Raw genomic sequence first — 20,707 nt, 5'->3', positions numbered from 1 at the left:
GGCCTAAAGCAACAGAGCTTTATGCTCTCACAGATCTGGAGGTCAGAAGTCTGAAATCAAAGTGTCCGTAAGGCCAGGTTCCCCCTGCTGTCACATTTGGAGGTTCTGGATGGACATGAGTTTTGGGGGACCCTATTCAACCTAGTACAGCTTTCTTCTTTACTTTCTTTTCTCCTGCTCTCACTCTTACTGCCCTGGGGTTATACTTCTTTCCAATAAAACGTCAGCACGCAAGCTTGCTTTCAGGTTTTCCTTTCTAGGGAAACTGCAGTAAGAAAACAACCATATTCCAGACAGCGAGAACATTCCAGAGGTCGCCAGGCCCCAGGCGCTGAAGGGTGTGGACCCCAGACGTCGCTGGGACAGCCTGTCCCCGCTGCTTGGTGGCGCCTGGCCTGGCCGCTGCTCGCTGTGCTGCCTCCGCCGCGCTCCTCGGACTCGGGTTCACGCGTGTCTCACTTCATCCCAGTCCCGGGAGAGCAACGTTGGGTTTATGTCTTTATTTGATGAAAATGAGCTGTTGCGCAGCCACTGGTACCGTATTGGGTAAACACAGCATACAAGCAAGAAGCTTACAGCCTCAGTGGCGAAAAATTTTTCATGTCAGAGACCGAGAACTCTTGCAGTCGTTTATGTCATCCCTTCTTCTCCAGACAGGGGATACCAAAAAGCTGCAATCAAAGATCTCTTCATCTTATTGATAAAGCCACTAATGAGCCAAAATGTCTGTCAACGTCAACTGCAGCGTGTCAGACCAGTTCTATCGCTGCAAGATGCCTCGTCTGATTGCCAAGGTTGAGGGCAAAGGAAATGGAATCAAGACAGTTATAGTCAACATGGCTGACGCAGCCAAAGCGCTTAATCAGCGTCCAACGTATCCCACCAAGTATTTTCATTGTGAACTGGGAGCACAGACCCAGTTTGATGTTAAGAATAACCGTTACGGACTTCCAGGGAAGATGGCGGAAGAGTAACACGCAGAGATCACCTACCCCCCACAGATACACCAGAAATACAGCTACACGTGGAACAACTCCTACAGAACACCTACTGAACGCTGGCAGAAGACCTCAGACCTCCCAAAAGGCAAGAAACTCCCCACGTACCTGGGTAGGGCAAAAGAAAAAAGAAAAAACAGAGACAAAAGGATAGGGACGGGACCTGCACCAGTGGGAGGGAGCCGTGAAGGAGGAAAGGTTTCCATACACTAGGAAGCCCCTTCGCGGGAGGAGACGGCGGGTGGCGGAGGGGGAAAGCTTCCGAATCGTGGAAGAGAGCGCAGCAACAAGGGTGCGGAGGGCAAAGCAGAGAGATTCCCGCACAGAGGGTCGGTGCCGACCAGCACTCACCAGCCAGAGAGGCTTGTCTGCTCGCCCGCCAGGGCGGGAGGGGCTAGGAGCTGACGCTCGGGCTTCGGTCAGAGCGCAGGGAGAGGACTGGGGCTGGCAGCGTGAACACAGCCTGAAGGGGCTAATGCGCCACAGCTAGCCGGGAGGGAGTCCGGGAAAAAGTCTGGACCTGCCGAAGAGGCAAGAGACTTTTTCTTCCCTCTTTGTTTCCTGGTGCGCGAGGAGAGGGGATTAAGAGTGCTGCTTAAAGGAGCTCCAGAGACGGGCGCGAGCCGCAGCTGAAAGCGCGGACGCCAGAGACCGGCGAGGGACGCTGGGGCTGCTGCTGCTGCCGCCGCCAAGAGGCCTGTGTGCCAGCGCAGGTCACTGTCCACGCCCCACTTCCGGGGAGCCTGTGCAGCCCGTCACTGCCGGCCTCTGCCGCCTCAGGCTCGCCCCGCACTCCGTGCCCCTCCCTCCCCCCCGGCCTGAGTGAGCCAGAGTCCCCGAAGCGGCTGCTCCTTTAACCCTGTCCTGTCTGAGCGAAGAACAGACGCCCTCCAGCGACCGACACGCAGAGGCGGGGCCAAATCCAAAGCTGAGACCCGGGAGCTGTGAGAACAAAGAAGAGAAAGGGAAATCTCTCCCAGCAGCCTCAGAAGCAGCGGATTAAAGCTCCACAATCAACTTGATGTACCCTGCATCTGTGGAATACATGAATAGACAACGAATCATCCCAAATTGAGTAGGTTCTTGGTGCTGCAGCCAGGAGTCAGTGCTGTGCCTCTGAGGGGGGAGAGCCAACTTCAGGACACTGGTCCACAAGAGACCTCCCAGCTCCACATAATATCAAACGGCGAAAATCTTCCAGAGATCTCCATCTCAACACCAGCACCCAGCTTCACTCAATGACCAGCAAGCTACAGTGCTGGACACCCTATGCCAAACAACTAGCAAGACAGGAACACAACGCCACCCATTAGCAGACAGGCTGCCTAAAATCATAAAAAGTCCACAGACACCCAAAAACACACCACCAGACGTGGACCTGCCCACCAGAAAGACAAGATCCAGCCTCATCCACCAGAACACAGGCACTAGTCCCCTCCACCAGGAAGACTACATAACCCACTGAACCAACCTTAGCCACTGGGGACAGACACCAAAAACAACGGGAACTACGAACCTGCAGCCTGCAAAAAGGAGACCCCAAACACAGTAAGATAAGCAAAATGATAAGACAGAAAAACACACAGCAGGAGAAGGAGCAAGATAAAAACCCACCAGACCTAACAAATGAAGAGGAAATAGGCAGTCTACCTGAAAAAGAATTCAGAATAATGATAGTAAAGATGATACAAAATCTTGGAAATAGAATAGACAAAATGCAAGAAACAGTTAACAAGGACCTAGAAGAACTAAAGATGAATCAGGCAATGATTAGAAACACAATAAATGAAATTAAAAATACTCTAGATGGGATCAATAGCAGAATAACTGAGGCAGAAGAACGGATAAGTGACGTGGAAGATAAAATGGTGGAAATAACTACTGCAGAGCAGAAGAAAGAAAAAAGAATGAAAAGAACTGAGGACAGTCTCAGAGACCTCTGGGACAACATTAAACACACCAACATTCGAATTATAGGGGTTCCAGAAGAAGAAGAAGAGAAAAAGGAAGGGACTGAGAAAATATTTGAAGAGATTATAGTTGAAAACTTCCCTAATATGGGAAAGGAAATAGTCAGTCAAGTCCAGGAGGCACAGAGAGTCCCATACAGGATAAATCCAAGGAGAAATATGCCAAGACACATATTAATCAAACTGTCAAAAATTAAATACAAAGAAAACATATTAAAAGCAGCAAGGGAAAAACAACAAATAACACACAAGGGAATCCCCATAAGGTTAACAGCTGATCTTTCAGGAGAAACTCTGCAAGCCAGAAGGGACTGGCAGGACATATTTAAAGTGATGAAGGAGAAAAACCTGCAACCAAGATTACTCTACCCAGCAAGGATCTCATTCAGATTTGATGGAGAAATTAAAACCTTTACAGACAAGCAAAAGCTGAGAGAGTTCAGCATCACAAAACCAGCTTTACAACAAATGCTAAAGGAACTTCTCTAGGCAAGAAACACAACAGAAGGAAAAGACCTACAATAACGAACCCAAAACAATTAAGGAACTGGGAATAGGAACATACATATCGATAATTACCTTAAATGTAAATGGACTAAATGCTCCCACCAAAAGACACAGATTGGCTGAATGGATACAAAAACAAGACCTATATATATGCTGTCTACAAGAGACCCACTTCAGACCTAGAGACACATACAGACTGAAAGTAAGGGGATGGAAAAAGATATTCCATGCAAATGGAAACCAAAAGAAAGCTGGAGTAGCAATTCTCATATCAGACAAAATAGACGTTACAATAAAGACTACTAGAAGAGACAAAGAAGGACACTACATAATGATCAAGGGATCAATCCAAGAAGAAGATATAACAATTGTAAATGTTTATGCACCCAACATAGGAGCACCTCGATACATAAGGCAAATACTAACAGCCATAAAAGGGTAAATCAACAGTAACACATTCATAGTAGGGGACTTTAACACCCCACTTTCACCAATGGACAGATCATCCAAAATGAAAATAAATAAGGAAACACAAGCTTTAAATGATACATTAAACAAGATGGACTTAATTGATATTTATAGGACGTTCCATCCAAAAACAACAGAATACACATTTTTTCTCAAGTGCTCATGGAACTTTCTCCAGGATAGATCATATCTTGGGTCACAAATCAAGCCTGGTAAATTTAAGAAAACTGAAATTGTATCAAGTATCTTTTCCGACCACAATGCTATGAGACTAGACATCAATTACAGGAAAAGATCTGTAAAAAATACAAACACATGGAGGCTAAACAATACACTACTTAATAACGAAGTGATCACTGAAGAAATCAAAGAGGAAATAAAAAAATACCTAGAAACAAATGACAATGGAGACACAACGACCCAAAACCTATGGGATGCAGCAAAAGTAGTTCTAAGAGGGAAGTTTATAGCAATACAATCCCAATTTAAGAAACAGGAAACATCTCGAATAAACAACCTAACCTTGCACCTAAAGCAATTAGAGAAAGAAGAACAAAAACACCCCAAAATTGGCAGAAGGAAAGAAATCATAAAAATCAGATCAGAAATCAGTGAAAAAGAAATGAAGGAAACGATAGCAAAGATCAATAAAACTAAAAGCTGGTTCTTTGAGAAGATAAACAAAATTGATAAACCATTAGCCAGACTCATCAGGAAAAAAAAGGGAGAAGACTCAAATCAATAGAATTAGAAATGAAAAAGGAGAAGTAACAACTGACACTGCAGAAATACAAAGGATCATGAGAGATTACTACAAGCAACTCTATGTCAATAAAATGGACAACCTGGAAGAAATGCACCAATTCTTAGAAATGCACAATCTGCCAAGACTGGATCAGCAAGAAATGGAAAATATGAACAGACCAATCACAAACACTGAAATTGAAACTGTGATAAAAAATCTTCCAACAAACAAAAGCCCAGGACCAGATGGCTTCACAGGCAAATTCTATCAAACATTTAGAGAAGAGCTAACACCTATCCTTCTCAAACTCTTCCAAAATATAGCAGAGGGAGGAACACTCCCAAACTCATTCTACGAGGCCACCATCACCTTGATACCAAAACCAGACAAGGATGTCACAAAGAAAGAAAACTACAGGCCAATATCACTGATGAACATAGATGCAAAAATCCTCAACAAAATACTAGCAAACAGAATCCAACAGCACATTAAAAGGATCATACACCATGATCAAGTGGGGTTTATTCCAGGAATGCAAGGATTCTTCAATATACACAAATCAATCAACGTGATACACCATATTAACAAACAGAAGGATAAAAACCATATGATCATCTCAATAGATGCAGAGAAAGCTTTCAACAAAATTCAACACCCATTTATGATAAAAACCCTGCAGAAAGTAGGCACAGAGGGAACTTTCCTCAACATAATAAAGGCCATATATGACAAACCCACAGCCAACATCGTCCTCAATGGTGAAAAACTGAAACCATTTCCACTAAGATCAGGAACAAGACAAGGTTGCCCACTCTCACCATTCTTATTCAACATAGTTTTGGAAGTTTTAGCCACAGCAATCAGAGAAGAAAAGGAAATAAAAGGAATCCAAATCAGAAAAGAAGAAGTAAAGCTGTCACTGTTTGCAGATGACATGATACTCTACATAGAGAATCCTAAAGATGCTACCAGAAAACTACTAGAGCTAATCAATGAATTTCGTAAAGATGCAGGATACAAAATTAATGCACAGAAATCTCTGGCATTCCTATACACTAATGATGAAAAATCTGAAAGTGAAATCAAGAAAACACTCCCATTTACCATTGCAACAAAAAGGATAAAATATCTAGGAATAAACTTACCTAAGGAGACAAAAGACCTGTATGCAGAAAATTGTAAGACGCTGATGAAAGAAATTAAAGATGATACAAATAAATGGAGAGATATATACCATGTTCTTGGATTGGAAGAATCAACATTGGGAAAATGACTCTACTACCCACAGCAATCTACAGATTCAATGCAATCCCTATCAAACTACCACTGGCATTTTCCACAGAACTAGAACAAAAAATTTCACAATTTGTATGGAACACAAAAGACCCCGAATAGCCAAAGCAATCTTGAGAATGAAAAATGGAGCTGGAGGAATCAGGCTCCCTGACTTCAGACTATACTACAAAGCTACAGTAATCAAGACAGTGTGGTACTGGCACAAAAACAGAAAGATAGATCAATGGAACAGGATAGAAAGCCCAGAGATAAACCCACACACATATGGTCACCTTATCTTTGATAAAGGAGGCAGGAATGCACAGTGGAGAAAGGACAGCCTCTTCAATGAGTGGTGCTGGGAAAACTGGACAGGGACATGTAAAAGTATGAGATTAGATCACTCCCTAACACCATACACAAAAATAAGCTCAAAATGGATTAAAGACCTAAATGTAAGGCCAGAAACTATCAAACTCTTAGAGGAAAACATAGGCAGAACACTCTATGGCATAAATCACAGCAAGATCCTTTTTGACCCATCTCCTAGAGAAATGGAAATAAAGACAAAAATAAATACATGGGACCTAATGAAACTTCAAAGCTTTTGCACAGCAAAGGAAACCATAAACAAGACCAAAAGACAACCCTCAGGATGGGAGAAAATATTTGCAAATGAAGCAACTGACAAAGGATTAATCTCCAAAATTTATAAGCAGCTCATGCAGCTCAATAACAAAAAAACAAACAACCCAATCCAAAAATGGGCAGAAGACCTAAACAGACACTTTTCCACAGAAGATATACAGACTGCCAACAAACACCTGAAAGAATGCTCAACATCTTTAATCATTAGAGAAATGCAAATCAAAACTACAATGAGATATCATCTCACACCAGTCAGAATGGCCATCATCAAAAAATCTAGAAACAATAAATGCTGGAGAGGGTGTGGAAAAAAGGGAACACTCTTGCACTGCTGGTGGGTATGTGAATTGGTACAGCCACTATGGAGAACAGTATGGAGGTTCCTTAAAAAACTACAAATAGAACTACCATATGACCCAGCAATCCCACTACTGGGCATATACCTTGAGAAGACCATAATTCAAAAAGAGTCATGTACCAAAATGTTCATAGCAGCCCTATTTACAATAGCCCGGAGATGGAAACAACCTAAGTGTCCATCATCAGATGAATGGATAAAGAAGATGTGGCACATATATACAATGGAATATTACTCAGCCATAAAAAGAAACGAAATTGAGCTATTTGTAATGAGGTGGATAGACCTAGAGTCTGTCATACAGAGTGAAGTAAGTCAGAAAGAGAAAGACAAATACCGTATGCTAACACATATATATGGAATTTAAGAAGAAAAAAAATGTCATGAAGAACCTAGGGGTAAGACAGGAATAAAGACACAGACCTACTAGAGAATGGACTTGAGGATATGGGGAGGGGGAAGGGTAAACTGTGACAAAGCGAGAGAGAGGCATGGACATATATACACTACCAAACGTAAGGTAGATAGCTAGTGGGAAGCAGCCGCATAGCACAGGGAGATCAGCTCGGTGCTTTGTGACCGCCTGGAGGGGTGGGATAGGGAGGGTGGGAGGGAGACGCAAGAGGGAGGGGATATGGGAACATATGTATATGTATAACTGATTCATTTTGTTATAAAGCAGAAACTAACACACCATTGTTAAGCAATTATACTCCAATAAAGATGTAAAAAAAAAAGAATGACCGTTACATTGTCAGTGGACCTCATGAGGCGAATAAGCTGCAAGGCATGTTGGATGGATTCATTAAAAAATTTGTTCTCTGTCTTGAGTGTGAGAATCCCGAAATGGATGTGCATGTCAATCCAAAGAAGCAAACAATAGGTAATTCTTGTAAAGCCTTGGGCTACCGAGGCATGCTTGACACACCTCATAAACTCTGCACGTTCATTCTCAAAATCCCACCTGAGAATAGTGACAATGGTTCAGGAAAGAAAGAAAAGGAAAAGAAAACTAGAAAGGGCAAAGACAAGGAAAATGGCTCCGTGTCCAGCAGTGAGACACCACCACCACTACCACCCAATGAAACCTGTCCTCCTCCACATGCTGTGGAAGAAGAGGAAGATGATGACTGGGGGGAGGATACAACAGAGGAAGCTCAAAGGTGAAGAATGGATGAAATCAGTGACCACGCAAAAGTTTTAACTCTCAGTGATGATTTGGAAAGGACTGTTGAAGAGCGTGTCAATATCCTGTTTGATTTTGTTAAGAAAAAGAAAGAAGAGGGTAGTATTGACTCATCTGACAGATTATAGCTGAAGCAGAAAGACTGAATGTAAAAGCCATGGGCCCTCTTATTTTTGACTGAAGTTCTTTTTAATAAGAAGATTAGAGAACAAATTAAGAAATACAGGCACCATTTCTTACGATTTTGTCACAACAACAAAAAAGCTCAACGGAACCTTCTTCATTGTTTGGAGTGTGTGGTAGCAATGCACCAAGCTCAGCTCTGCTCCAAGATTCCACATATCTGGAAGGAGATGTATTATGCAGACCTTTTGGAGGAAGAAGTCATCATTAGCTGGTCAGAAAAGGCCTCTAAGAAATATGTCTCAAAAGAACTTGCCAAAGAGATTCGTGTCAAAGCGGAACCTTTTATAAAATGGTTGAAGGAAGCAGAGGAAGAATCTTGTGCTGGTGAAGAAGATGATGAAGATGAGAATACTGAGGTGATGTATTCAAAGACTGCCAGTGTACTGAAAGTTGAAGCTGTAAAGTCTGACAACAAGGACGATGACATTGATATTGATGCCATTTAAAGGGGTGGATGCAGCCCAGCTTAACAGTTTAATGCTGAGAATCTTTCTGCATCATCAGCCAGAAGCGCAACATGTATGTGCAAAAGCTAAAATGGCTTAACATCATGCTACACTTTCTACTAAAAATGTATTTCTGTGAGTGGTCTGTATTTAAACCCAACAAGACATCTAGGGAGTCCATACACATATCAGTGAGCAGATGCAGTGTGCTTATTTACAGCATGTTTCTTTTTGAAAAATTAGTGGTGGACACATTTGGATCACATTTATATAGTTATAAAAATAAAGATTTGATTTTGCTTGTTCTTCGGATTTTTGGCTCTGAATGACTTAAGTAAGCTGAAATAATTGGCCCCTTTAAAAAATGCTGCATCATCATTTAACCTGATAGGATTATTGGAGCCCGTCAGATATTGTCAGGTGCTGAGACTATAAAGAGGTCTCAGCAGAATGTGAACATAAATTTACTTATAAATACCTTACGTAGTCATTAAGAAATGTAGTACTTTTAAGTCTTATTTCTAGTTCCTCAGATTGGCATGTGGTAATGTACATTCTTCCCATGCCAAGGTGGACTGATAATCAAATGACAGTGCAATACCTTTACCTTACTGAGAAGTTAAAATGACCTGAGTGTCCTATAAATAAAATTTTAAGAATAGGTTTTGAAACTTGAATTGTGTTTTTTTCATCTCTTCTATACTTGCCCCAAATTGTAGTCTTTGAAGTCATGTGCACTTGCACGTTGGATGAGCCAGGGGAATTATTACATTAACATATAAGCATTTTATTATGTGTATGTAGCTCTTGCTTTATACTGAGAGAAAACTGAAACTCTGGGGAGTGATTAAATAGTAAGCTCTACGATTTTATTTGGGGGAAGCAGGAAAAGGCACACTTAATCTCTAGCAAACACTGAGCATAATTTTTCAGCATTTACTCTTGATTCAAATTACAATTTCAAAATATTTAGACATACTGTATCTTTTGTTCAGTGTGGATTTTTCCCCTGATAAACTATGGTTCTTTGATGACTTTTGCATTTGGACACATAGCTTATGCTTTTCAGGTTTTCATTGCTATCTTGCCACAATAAGTGTTAACTATGTCTCAAATTCCCCCCCACACCCCCCAAAATGTCTTATTTTTTAAAAAAGCTAAAAGCATACTTCTAAGAGCCTATACTTTGGTGTAAGACTTGGGGTGTTTTTTATTTTCACACTGACTCTTGTGAGATACCCAGGAAGTCTGTGATGATGGCAATGGAAAGCAGGTGCCTAGGGCCTGACCCAGCCCATCCTGGGCTTTAGATTTGGAAATAACCTCCTTGTGATGTGCTTGCCCAATCTGCTGATGTAAACTCCCTTGATAGACGGGCTTATGACTACATCTGAGAAATCATCTTGAAGATACAAATTTACACAAAAAGTACACTGTGGGAATCAAAATGCATGGAGTGAATTTTGGGGGGAGCATGGCTTATATCATTCACCTCTTTCTTTGTGATCCATCTCACAGATTACAATGAAACCTTAACAAATGTATGTGAGTTTTTTTCACATTGAAATTATATAAACATTTGGTATAATAAAAAATAAATAAAAAGAGTTTAAAGAAGATTTAAAAAATATTACTCAAGTTATGTATGTATATACAACATGCACCAAATTGTAGAGCTACAATATTTCTCAATAGTGATGTCTTAGAATTTAATAAACTTGGTTTTGTTACTGCAGTGCAAAAAATCATTCCATGTATGATACCAAGTTTGTAACAACATCTACCATTGGTGCAAAAGAATGGAGCAGAGATAAGGAACAGGGTGGGCCCCTATGTCTGAGGAAGCCAAACTGCATTAATGTCACCATTCGGCAAAGACCCATGATACTGACAAGGAGAATTAACTATGTGCTAGGCATCTGTCAGTCCACCATCTGGGATTCTACATTCAAAGTTGAACAACAAATCTTACCTCTTGGCAGCTGATACAAGCCCTAACAGTGGCAGATAAAGCACAACTGTACAAGTAGTGCTACAATTTTAAAAGTCACAAGGAATGCAAAGATGACTTTGCAGGTCATCTCACATTCAAAGATAAGGCTATCTTCCACTAGAGTGGAAAGATGAATCATCACAATACACAACTGTGGGATGCTGCCATATTATAACAGAATGTGTAAGGGATTCACCAAAAATTCATGTCTTTTAAATATATTTGACCTATTTGTTTATTACTGTTTCTCCCCACTAGAATGATGACACTCCATGATGACAGGGATTTTTGTCTTTGCTGTTCACTGCTATATCCCTAGCACCTAGTACAATGCTAAGCATACAGTAATTGTTAAGTGAATAAATTATGCCTACGTAGATATTCAGTAAATATTTGTACAAATTCATTATGTCAATGTAAATGATGTAATAACCTTCTCTTACATTTCCTTTCTTGTACAATTTCTCTGATTGGAAGTTAGTAATTGTCTTGTTTCTTTATTCATTTTGTTTCTAAATACCAATTTAAACATAAACTTTCAATCTACAAATATAAATGCTATAGAGGATGTGGAGAAAAGGGAACCCTCCTACACTGTTGGTGAGAATATAAACTGGTGCAGCCACTACGGAAAACAGTATGGAGCTTCCTTAAAAAACTAAAAATAGAGTTACCATTATTATCCAGCAATCCCACTCCTGGGCATATATCCAGAAAAGACAAAAATTCTAATTTGAAAAGATACATGCACCCCAATGTTCATAGCAGCACTATTCACAATAACCAAGACATGGAAGCAATCTAAATGTCCATCGACAGATGAATGGATAAAGAAGAGGTGGTATGTACAATGGAATATTTTATTACTCGGCCATAAAAAGAATGAAATTTTGCCACTTGCAGCAACATGAATAGAACTAGAGAATATCATACTAAGTGAAGTCAGACAGAGAAAAACAAATATTATATATCACTTATACGTGGAATCTAAAAAATAATACAAATGAATTTATTCACAAAACAGAAACAGACTAATGGACATAGAGAACAAACTTAAGGTTACCAAAGGTGAAGGGGGAGGGGAGGATAAATTAGGATTATGAGATTAACATAAACACACTACCATATTTAAAACAGATAAGCAATAAGGATTTACTGTATAGCACAGGGAATTATATTCAATATCTTGTAATAACCTATAATGGAAAATAATCTGAAAATATGTGTGTGTATATATATATTTATTTATATATATATAAAACTGAATCACTTTGCCATACACCTGAAATTAACACAATACTGTAAATCAACTATACTTCAATTTAAAAAATGAACTTTCAAGCAAGGAGATTCTTATTTCTCCTTTATATATTTCTTCATTCCAAAAGTTTCCTACAATATGTGTGTGTTTATGTGTATTCAGAATAAAGAATGTATGCATTTTTATAAAATTAGAGCTTTTGGAAAACAAGGTTTAAAATGTTAATAAATGCATATCTATCAATAATTATCTTAAATGTCAATGGACTATGTGTTCCAATCAAAAGACATAGAGTGGCAGGTTGGATAATAAAACAAGAGCCTACAATATGCTGCCTACAAGAGACCCACTTTAGGGCGAAGGAAACACATAGATTGAAAGTGAGGGGATGGAGAAAGATATTTCATGCAAATGGAAATGACAAGAAAGCAAGGTTAGCAATACTCATATAGACAAAACAGACTTTAAAACAAAGGCCGTTTGTTTAAAGACTTAAACATAAGACATGACACCATAAAACTCCTAGAAGAGAGCATAGGCAAAACATTCTCTGACATAAATTGTAGCAATACTTTATTAGGTTAGTCTCCCAAGGCATTAGAAATAAAAACAAAAATAAACAAATGGGACCTAATCAAACTTATAAGCTTTTGCACAGCAAAGGAAACGATAAAAAAAAACCAAAAAGACAACCTATGGAATGGGAGAAAATATTTGCAAATGATGCAATTGACAAGGGCTTAATCTTCAAAATATACAAACAGCTAATACAACTCAACAACAAAAAAAACAAACCCAGTTGAAAAATGGGCAGAACACCTTAATAGACATTTCTCCAAAGAAGATATACAGATGGCCAGTAGACACATGAAAAGATGCTCAACATCACTAATTATGAGAGAAATGCAAATCAAAACTACAGTAAGGTACCTCACACCAGTCAGAATGGCCATCATTAAAAAGTTTACAAATGAAAAATGCTGGAGAGGGTGTGGACAAAAGGGAACCCTCCTACACTGCTGGTGGGAATGTAAGTTGGTGCAGCCACTATGGAAAACAGTAACTAAAACAGAAAACTAAAACTAGAACTACCATATGATCTAGCAATCCCACTCCTGGGCATACACCTGGACAAAACTCTAATTGAAAAGGATGCATGTACCCCTATGTTCATAGCAGCACTATTCACAACAGCCAAGACATGGAAACAACCTAAATGTCCATCGACAGTTGAATGGATAAAGAAGATGTATACACACACACACACACACACACACACACACACAATGGAACACTACTCAGCCATAAAAAAGAATGAAATTTTGCCATTTGCAGCAACATGGATGAACCTAGAGATTACCATACTAAGTGAAGTAAATCAGACAAATATCATATGATCACTTATATGTGGAATCTAAAATATGATACAAATGAACTTATTTACAAAACAGAAACAGACTCACAGACATAGAAAACAAACTCATGGTTACCAAAGAGGAAATGTGAGGGGATAAATAAGGAGTTTGGGATTAGTAGATACAAACTACTGTATATAAAATAAACAATAAGGATTTACTGTACAGCACAGGGAATTATATTCAATATCTTATAATAACCTATAATGGAAAAGAATATGAAAAAGAATATGTATATATATGTGCAACTGAATCACTCTGCTGTACACCAGAAACTAACACAACCTTGTAATTCAACTTCACTTTAATAAAAAATAAAATTAAGAGTTTTATAGAGGACTCTATCAATTGATAATAGCATGCTTCAAGTTTTCTTTTAGCTATTTTCTCAAATCTATCCCTCTGCACATGCTCTTTATTCTATCCGGAAAACCCACACCCATCTCTTTATAAATCTAACCTGTCTTCAACCCAATCTCCCCAATGAAGAATCCTTTATAACACCGATTAATCTCAATCCTTTGATCCACTTTGACTCCCAATAAAACCCTAAACCCCTTTAGGGCAGGAAATATTCATTATGTTTTTTTATTTCCCACTGTTATAGAACATTCAATAAATGCTTAATTAGTTGAACCTGATGAATTTCAATGAGACTGAAGAACCTTGACGATACAAAATTAATGTAAAGCTACAAAGATAAATATATCTACATATTAAACTATACGCATAAAACCTACCAACAGTGTCTGTCCTTGGGAAATGAAGAAATGACCCGATATAACTATGGTGAGAACAAGATGCCCAGATTCTTCACTGGAGTCAAAAACCTTGAAAAAAGAGAGAAATGTGTATAAGACATTTCTGTAATACTAATAAACTTATAACCAAACTATCTTCTCACACTGATCTTCCCACCCTGAATGTTCCCTTTCCCTCATTTAATCGGTAATCAGTCCCCTATAGTTTCAAGTTTTCCTCATATAAGGGTTAACAGCCAGGCTTTTATAAAATATAACTAAAACCAATATTTTGAAACAACAATAGTAAATGAAGAATCAAGAGACATGGGGCCTGAGCCAACCACTTTTGAATTACATTTTAATAAATCATGAATTATCTGTGAGCCTCAGTTTCCTTTCTGTAAAATGGGGATAATGCTTTACAGGTTGTCATCAGACTACAGAGTCAGTTTCTTTGCCACATAATCCATTTTTCAAAACCCCTCAAAACTTGGTGTTTCCTTTGGATGAGCTTTAATTTGTAATGTCACTCTTAAAAATAGGGTGCCCCAAACTGACCATAATATTCTTGGTGTGATCTAATTATCTCCATTACTTGCAGTAATGAAGCCTACAATTACATTTATCTTTTGAGGGGGTAGTCCCATTGAAGAGTGATCTTACATCAATAAAACCCCCGGATAATTCATCACCTATGTTGGTAAATCATACTTTTACTTTCTGCATCTGAACCTAAACATAAGACCTTGCACTTACCCCCATTATATTTTATCTTGTTAGATTTGGTCTACAGTTGTGGTGGGGAGTTGAGGCAATTAAAGCAAAATGTCAAGGAGGTCATGACTCATAGATATTTAAGAGTGGGATTTGGGTCTTAAGTGACTACACTGTATAGGTATCTTTAATATCATTGATAAACACTGTTAAGGTAAACATCCTTGTATAACTAGGATGAAATTGTAGATTCACCTTAATGCTCAAAGCTCAAAATAATTAACACATACCTAACTCAAGTATACCGTTATAAGGTTACTGCATTCTATTGAGAAATAATGTTCTATCTTATAGCTCCATATGTGGGGTTTGAAGCTTCATTGCTATATTTAAACTCAAGATTTCCTACTGAGTTTTCTCTAATTCACTTTAAATTCCAAACTTAAAAATCGAATAACATTTTAGATGTCAAGGTGGGTATGCTAAACCCTGCATTATTTCTTTCAGTGGTTATTATTCATCCTCTTTCCCAATATTAGGAATTCAGTTATTTGTACAACACTCTTCCCATTATAGTTTAAACAGATTATCTTGTATGTTTCATGACCATTTAAAACCTCAAGAATAGCTAGGAATGAAGCATAGAAACTATAGAAACTGGAGTCTGTTAAGCAAATTCTTTGGGAGGCAATATTCTAACATAACAGTTTAACTATTTTTTTTTTAGAAATATAACATATATCCCCAAAAGTGTCCAACACTCAAATGAACAGTTCAATGAGTGATGACAAAGTAAACACACAATCACCATTCAGATAAAAAAACAGTAGCCTTTCAGAAGGTACCCTAGTGCTATCTCCCAATCACTATCTGCTCCCTCCTCCCTCTAATGTCCATCCTGACTTCTAACACCATAGTTTTTTTTTGTTTTTTTTTTTGCGGTACGCGGGCCTCTCACTGTTGTGGCCTCTCCCGTTGCGGAGCACAGGCTCTGGACGCACAGGCTCAGCGGCCATGGCTCACGGGCCCAGCCGCTCCGCGGCATGTGGGATCTTCCCAAACCGGGGCACAAACCCGTGTCCCCTGCATCGGCAGGCGGACTCTCAACCACTGTACCACCAGGGAAGCCCCTAACACCATAGTTTAGTTTTATTTATATGAATGGAATCATACAGAATTCTTTTTTTTTTTTTTTTTTTTTTTTTTGCTGTACGCGGGCCTCTCACTGCTGTGGCCTCTCCCGTTGCGGAGCACAGGCTCCGGACACACAGGCTCTGCGGCCATGGCTCGCGGGCCCAGCCGCTCCGCGGCATGTGGGATCTTCCGGGATAGGGGCACGAACCCGTGTCCCCTGCATCGGCAGGCGGACTCTCAACCACTGCGCCACCAGGGAAGCCCCAGAATTCTTTTATGTCTGGCTTCATCAATGTTGTTGCATATACCTCAGTTCATTCGGTATCATTACTGTAGAATACCATTCTATGATTATACCACAATTTATTTTTTCATTCTTTTGTTGATGAATATTGTTTTCCAGTTTAAATCTACTGCAAATAATGCTGTTATGAACATTCTTATATATGTCTCTTGTTGGGTAGAGACACTCATTACGAAGATGCCAATTCTTTCCAAATAATTTTATTGTTTTTTCTCCCCTGCCCTCCAAACTTTTACATCTTTTTTTTTTTTTTTGGCCGCACTGTGCACGCGGCATGTGGAATCTTAGCTCCTTGAGCAGTTGGAAGTGCAGAGTCTTAGCCAATGGACCACCAGGGAAGTCCCCAAACTTTTACATCTAATTGACCACTCAACATCTCTACTTAAAGGTCTAATAGTCATCTCAAAATTAACAGCCCCTAACTTGAAGTCCAAACCTTCCCATTCATTCATTCATTGAATATTTACGAAGTGTCGAGCAAGTGGCATCTGTTGCCTGTCACCAGGTGTAGAAGTCCAAGAACTTCTGCTCACATCTTGGTACTGGAGTCACCATGGAAAACAACACAGTCAAGCAGTGGAGGGAACAGCACTTGACTCACACAGAAGAAATAGAGCAAGATCAGTATCAGTACTGGGGGTTGGTTCCCCCATGGCCAGCAGGGGGAACCTAGGTAGCCATGCAGGGCAGCTGGCCTGCACTCACCCCTCATGGCTACAGCACAATGACTCCTCCTTCTCCCGCCAGGGGACAGATAAAACAATGGGGCTGGTCAGGTGCCATATGATGCTTAAGCAGAACACAGGAGCACAGGCTGTGAGGACTCTATTTCTTGCTAAGTAAGTGTTCCAGGCCCAAGGCCCATTCTTACAGCCGAGAGAGGGGTTTGCAAGACTGCATGCCCAAGACTGTCTTTCACAACACAAAGCACCTACCATGGACCAGGCTGTTGTAGGCTTTTGACTTCCACAGTTTTCCCATCTCAGAATATAATTCTGTCTTTCCATTTCGTTAGGCCAAACTGTGGAATCATTCTTGAATCCTCTACTTTTTGCATACACATACCCATCAGCAAATCCTTCAAAATATGCAGGATCTAACCACTTCTCACAGGTCTGGTCTGAGTTGGCATCATCTCTAGTGGGATTATTATAATAACCTCCTAACTGGCTTTCTAGTTTCTGTTCTTGCTCCCCTTTTCCAACACATTTTATTCTCAATACAGTAACCAGAGTGATCCTTTTAAAACCTAAGTCACGTCATGTCATTTCCCGTTCAAAGCCCTAGAGCAGCTTTCCATCTCATTCAGACTCATGCAAGGTGTTCCACACTCCATTACCTCTCTGCTCTCATCGCCCCTTTTGGCCACTCTGCTCCAGCCGCACTGGCCTCTGCTGCTCCTTAAACCTACAAGGCACATTCATGATTATAAAACTCAGGGCTTCTCTATCTGAAATTGTCTTCTCTTAGATCTACATGACTCACTCCTTGATCTTTTTCAGGTCTTTGCTTAAATGTCATATGCTTAAATGTCACCTTTCCTGACCATCCTAGTGAAAACGGCCACCAGCTCCCTGCCCCATTACCCAAACCAGATAGTTCCCATTCCCTTTTCCAATTTTGTTTCTTTATATTTACTTATTTATCTGTCTACATATCTTCTTTAAAAGAAGATTGATGTAAGGGGTTAAAAACAACACTCAATGAATCCAAATGAAGCAAGAATAAGAATATAAAGGGAAGAAAAGGTGGGACAAACACAAGACAAATAGCAAGATTACACACTTACACCTAACCCTTTCAATGATCACATTAAATGTAAATGGCCTTAATCAGGATTAATTTTGCTTCTCAGCTACCCATTTTCTCTTCATTATTTTTCAGTGAGAATACATGAAAAATTACTAAGAATCCTTTTCTCTTTCCTTATTTATTCTTTACACACTTCCCGCTCTTTTTTTCGCCCTCTAAAGAGATTTTTTTAAATAAATTTATTTATTTTATTTAAAAATTTATTTATTTTATTTAAATAAATTTATTTATTTTATTTTTTTAAATGTAAATGGCTTAAACATCCCAATGAAAGGCAATCTGACAACAGGATGAGGAGACAAGGCACAACTATATATAAATATAAAAATATGAAGAGGTGAAAACAAAAGGGTGAGAAAAATATATACCATGCTAATACTAGTCAAAAGAAAGCTGGAATAGCTATTAATTTTAGGCAAGACTACCAAAAGGTATAAAGGTCACTTCATAATGACAAGGCGTTAATCAAGAGACATAATTATCCTAAACATTCACGCCCCCAATAAGAGCTGAAAAATACAGGAAGCAGGCAAGGTTCTGCCTACCCAAGGCCGCTGCTGTGCAGAGACCCCGGGGGAAGCCACCGTCACCATGTCTGACCGGGAGGCAAAACCTTCAACTGAGGATTTGGGGGATAAGAAGGAAGGAGAATATATTAAACTCAAAGTCACAGGACAGGAGAGCAGTGAGATTTACTTCAAAGTGAAAATGACAACACATCTCAAGAAACTCAAAGAATCATACTGTCAAAGACAGGAAGTTCCCATGAATTCACCCAGGTTTCTCTTTGAAGGTCAGAGAATTGCTGATAATCATACTCCAAAAGAACTGGGAATAGAGGGAGAAGATGTGATTGAAGTTTATCAGGAACAAACAGGGGGTCATTCAACAGTTTAGATATTCTTTTTATTTTTTTTATTTTCCCTAATCCTTTATTTTTAAAAATAGTTCTTTTGTAATGTGATGTTCAAAACAGAATTGAAAACTGGCATCCCTTTGAAACATCTGGTAATTTGCATTCTAGTGTCTATTATTCATTATTGTTTGTTTTCACTGCGCTGATTTTTGGTGATCAAGCCTCAGCCCCCTTCATATTGCCGTCTCCTTTTTAAAAATTACATATGTGCACAGAGAGGCCGCCTTCCAGGACTGTCCACTTTCAGGCTTGTGATAATATCGACTAATGCAAGTAATCATAATGACTTTGCAGCTGGCCCTGAAGTTTTAGCATGTGACTGCTTCACTCTTGGACTATGACTTTCAGTGGGAGATGGAAGTTTTTCAGAGAACTGAACTGTGGAAAAATGACTTTTCCTTAACTTGAAGCTACTTTTAAAATCTGAGGGTCTGGACCAAAAGAAGAGGAATATCAGGTTGGAGTCAAGATGACAAAGGTGGTGAGAATAAATGACTAGCTCCAAAGATGGCTTCACTGAAGAGAAAGCATTATAAGATGAAGGACAAACCTTGTCAGAAGATCCCAGAAAAGTTCTAATTTTCCTTAGCAGTTAGTTATTCATGCAGAAGTGTATACAACAGAACACTGCTCTTTTTGACTTTATTTGTACTTTTTGGCCTGGGACATAGGTTTTAAATGGACATCGTCAGTACCAGCTTCATTAAAATAAACAAAATATTTGTAAAAACCATAAAAAATACATGAAGCAATAATTGATAGCACTGTAAGGAAAAATAGGCAAATCCACAATTATAGTCAGATTTCAACACCCCTCTCTCAATAATTGATAAACAGAAAATCAGCAAGCATATAGTAGATGTGAACAACACTATCAACCAACATGACCTGATTGACATTTATACAACACTCCACTCAATATCAGCAAAATATATATTCTTCTGAAGTGTACACAGAGCACTTACTGAGAGAGACCAAATTCTGGGCCATAAAACAAGTGTTAGTAAATTTTAAAGTATGTTCTCTGAGCACAGATTAAATTAGAAATCAATAAAAGAAATATCTCTGAAAAAGTCCCCAAACATTTTAAAACTAAATCATGTACTTCTAAATAACTCATGGGTAAATAAGAAATTAAGAGATAAATCAGGGAGTATTTTGAACTGAATATAATTCACCATGTCAACAAAATAAAAGAGAAAAATCATAGGATCACCTCACTAGATGAAAGAATATACAAAAGGCATTTGACAAAATTCAACATCCATTCCTGAGTAAAAAAAAAAAAAAAATCAGCAAACCAGGAATTGAAGGAACTTCAAGCTGATGAAGGGCATCTATGAAAAAACTATAGTTAACATCATGTTTAATAGTGAAAGACTGAAAGCTTTCTCTCTAAGATAAGGAACAAGACAAGAATATCACCACTTCTATTCGACACTGTACTGGAGGTTCTAAACACTGTAATTAGGCAAGAAAAAGAAGTAAAAAGCCTTTCCTTTCCAGACTGGAAAGGTAGAAGAAAAACTGTCTTAATTCAGACAACACGATCATTTATATAGAAAATCCAATTTATTTCCCTAGAACTAATAAATGAATTTTAGAAAGATTGCAGGATACAAGATCAA

The 20,707-nt window shown here is 39.0% G+C and overlaps 2 protein-coding genes and 1 pseudogene across 3 annotated transcripts in view; 2 read left to right on the top strand and 1 right to left on the bottom strand.

Moving 5' to 3' along the window:
* REC114 (REC114 meiotic recombination protein) overlaps positions 1-20,707 on the bottom strand; it is a gene marked incomplete at its 5' end in the record, with an annotated part of 107,135 nt that overhangs the window by 62,842 nt on the left and 23,586 nt on the right. The window contains one exon of the mRNA XM_081227636.1: positions 14,197-14,286. Within this exon, the coding sequence (XP_081083762.1) occupies positions 14,197-14,286 (90 nt within the window). The remainder of the gene's footprint in view (positions 1-14,196; positions 14,287-20,707) is intronic.
* On the top strand, positions 481-9,132 carry LOC308613713 (eukaryotic translation initiation factor 5-like; annotated as a pseudogene). Its single transcript has 2 exons — positions 481-970; positions 7,728-9,132. The product of its transcript is annotated as a eukaryotic translation initiation factor 5-like (transcript).
* Positions 18,749-19,423, top strand: LOC308614470 (small ubiquitin-related modifier 1-like). Its single transcript, XM_081228924.1, has one exon. The coding sequence runs from the start codon at positions 18,755-18,757 to the stop codon at positions 19,058-19,060; it is 306 nt and encodes a 101-aa protein (XP_081085050.1). The 5' UTR covers positions 18,749-18,754; the 3' UTR covers positions 19,061-19,423.

This window comes from Mesoplodon bidens (genome assembly GCF_964165515.1).
Source record: "Mesoplodon bidens genome assembly, chromosome: 3".
Lineage (NCBI taxonomy): Eukaryota > Metazoa > Chordata > Mammalia > Artiodactyla > Ziphiidae > Mesoplodon > Mesoplodon bidens.
Note: the sequence above shows the minus strand (reverse complement) of the source record. Positions and strands in the feature narration are given on the sequence as shown.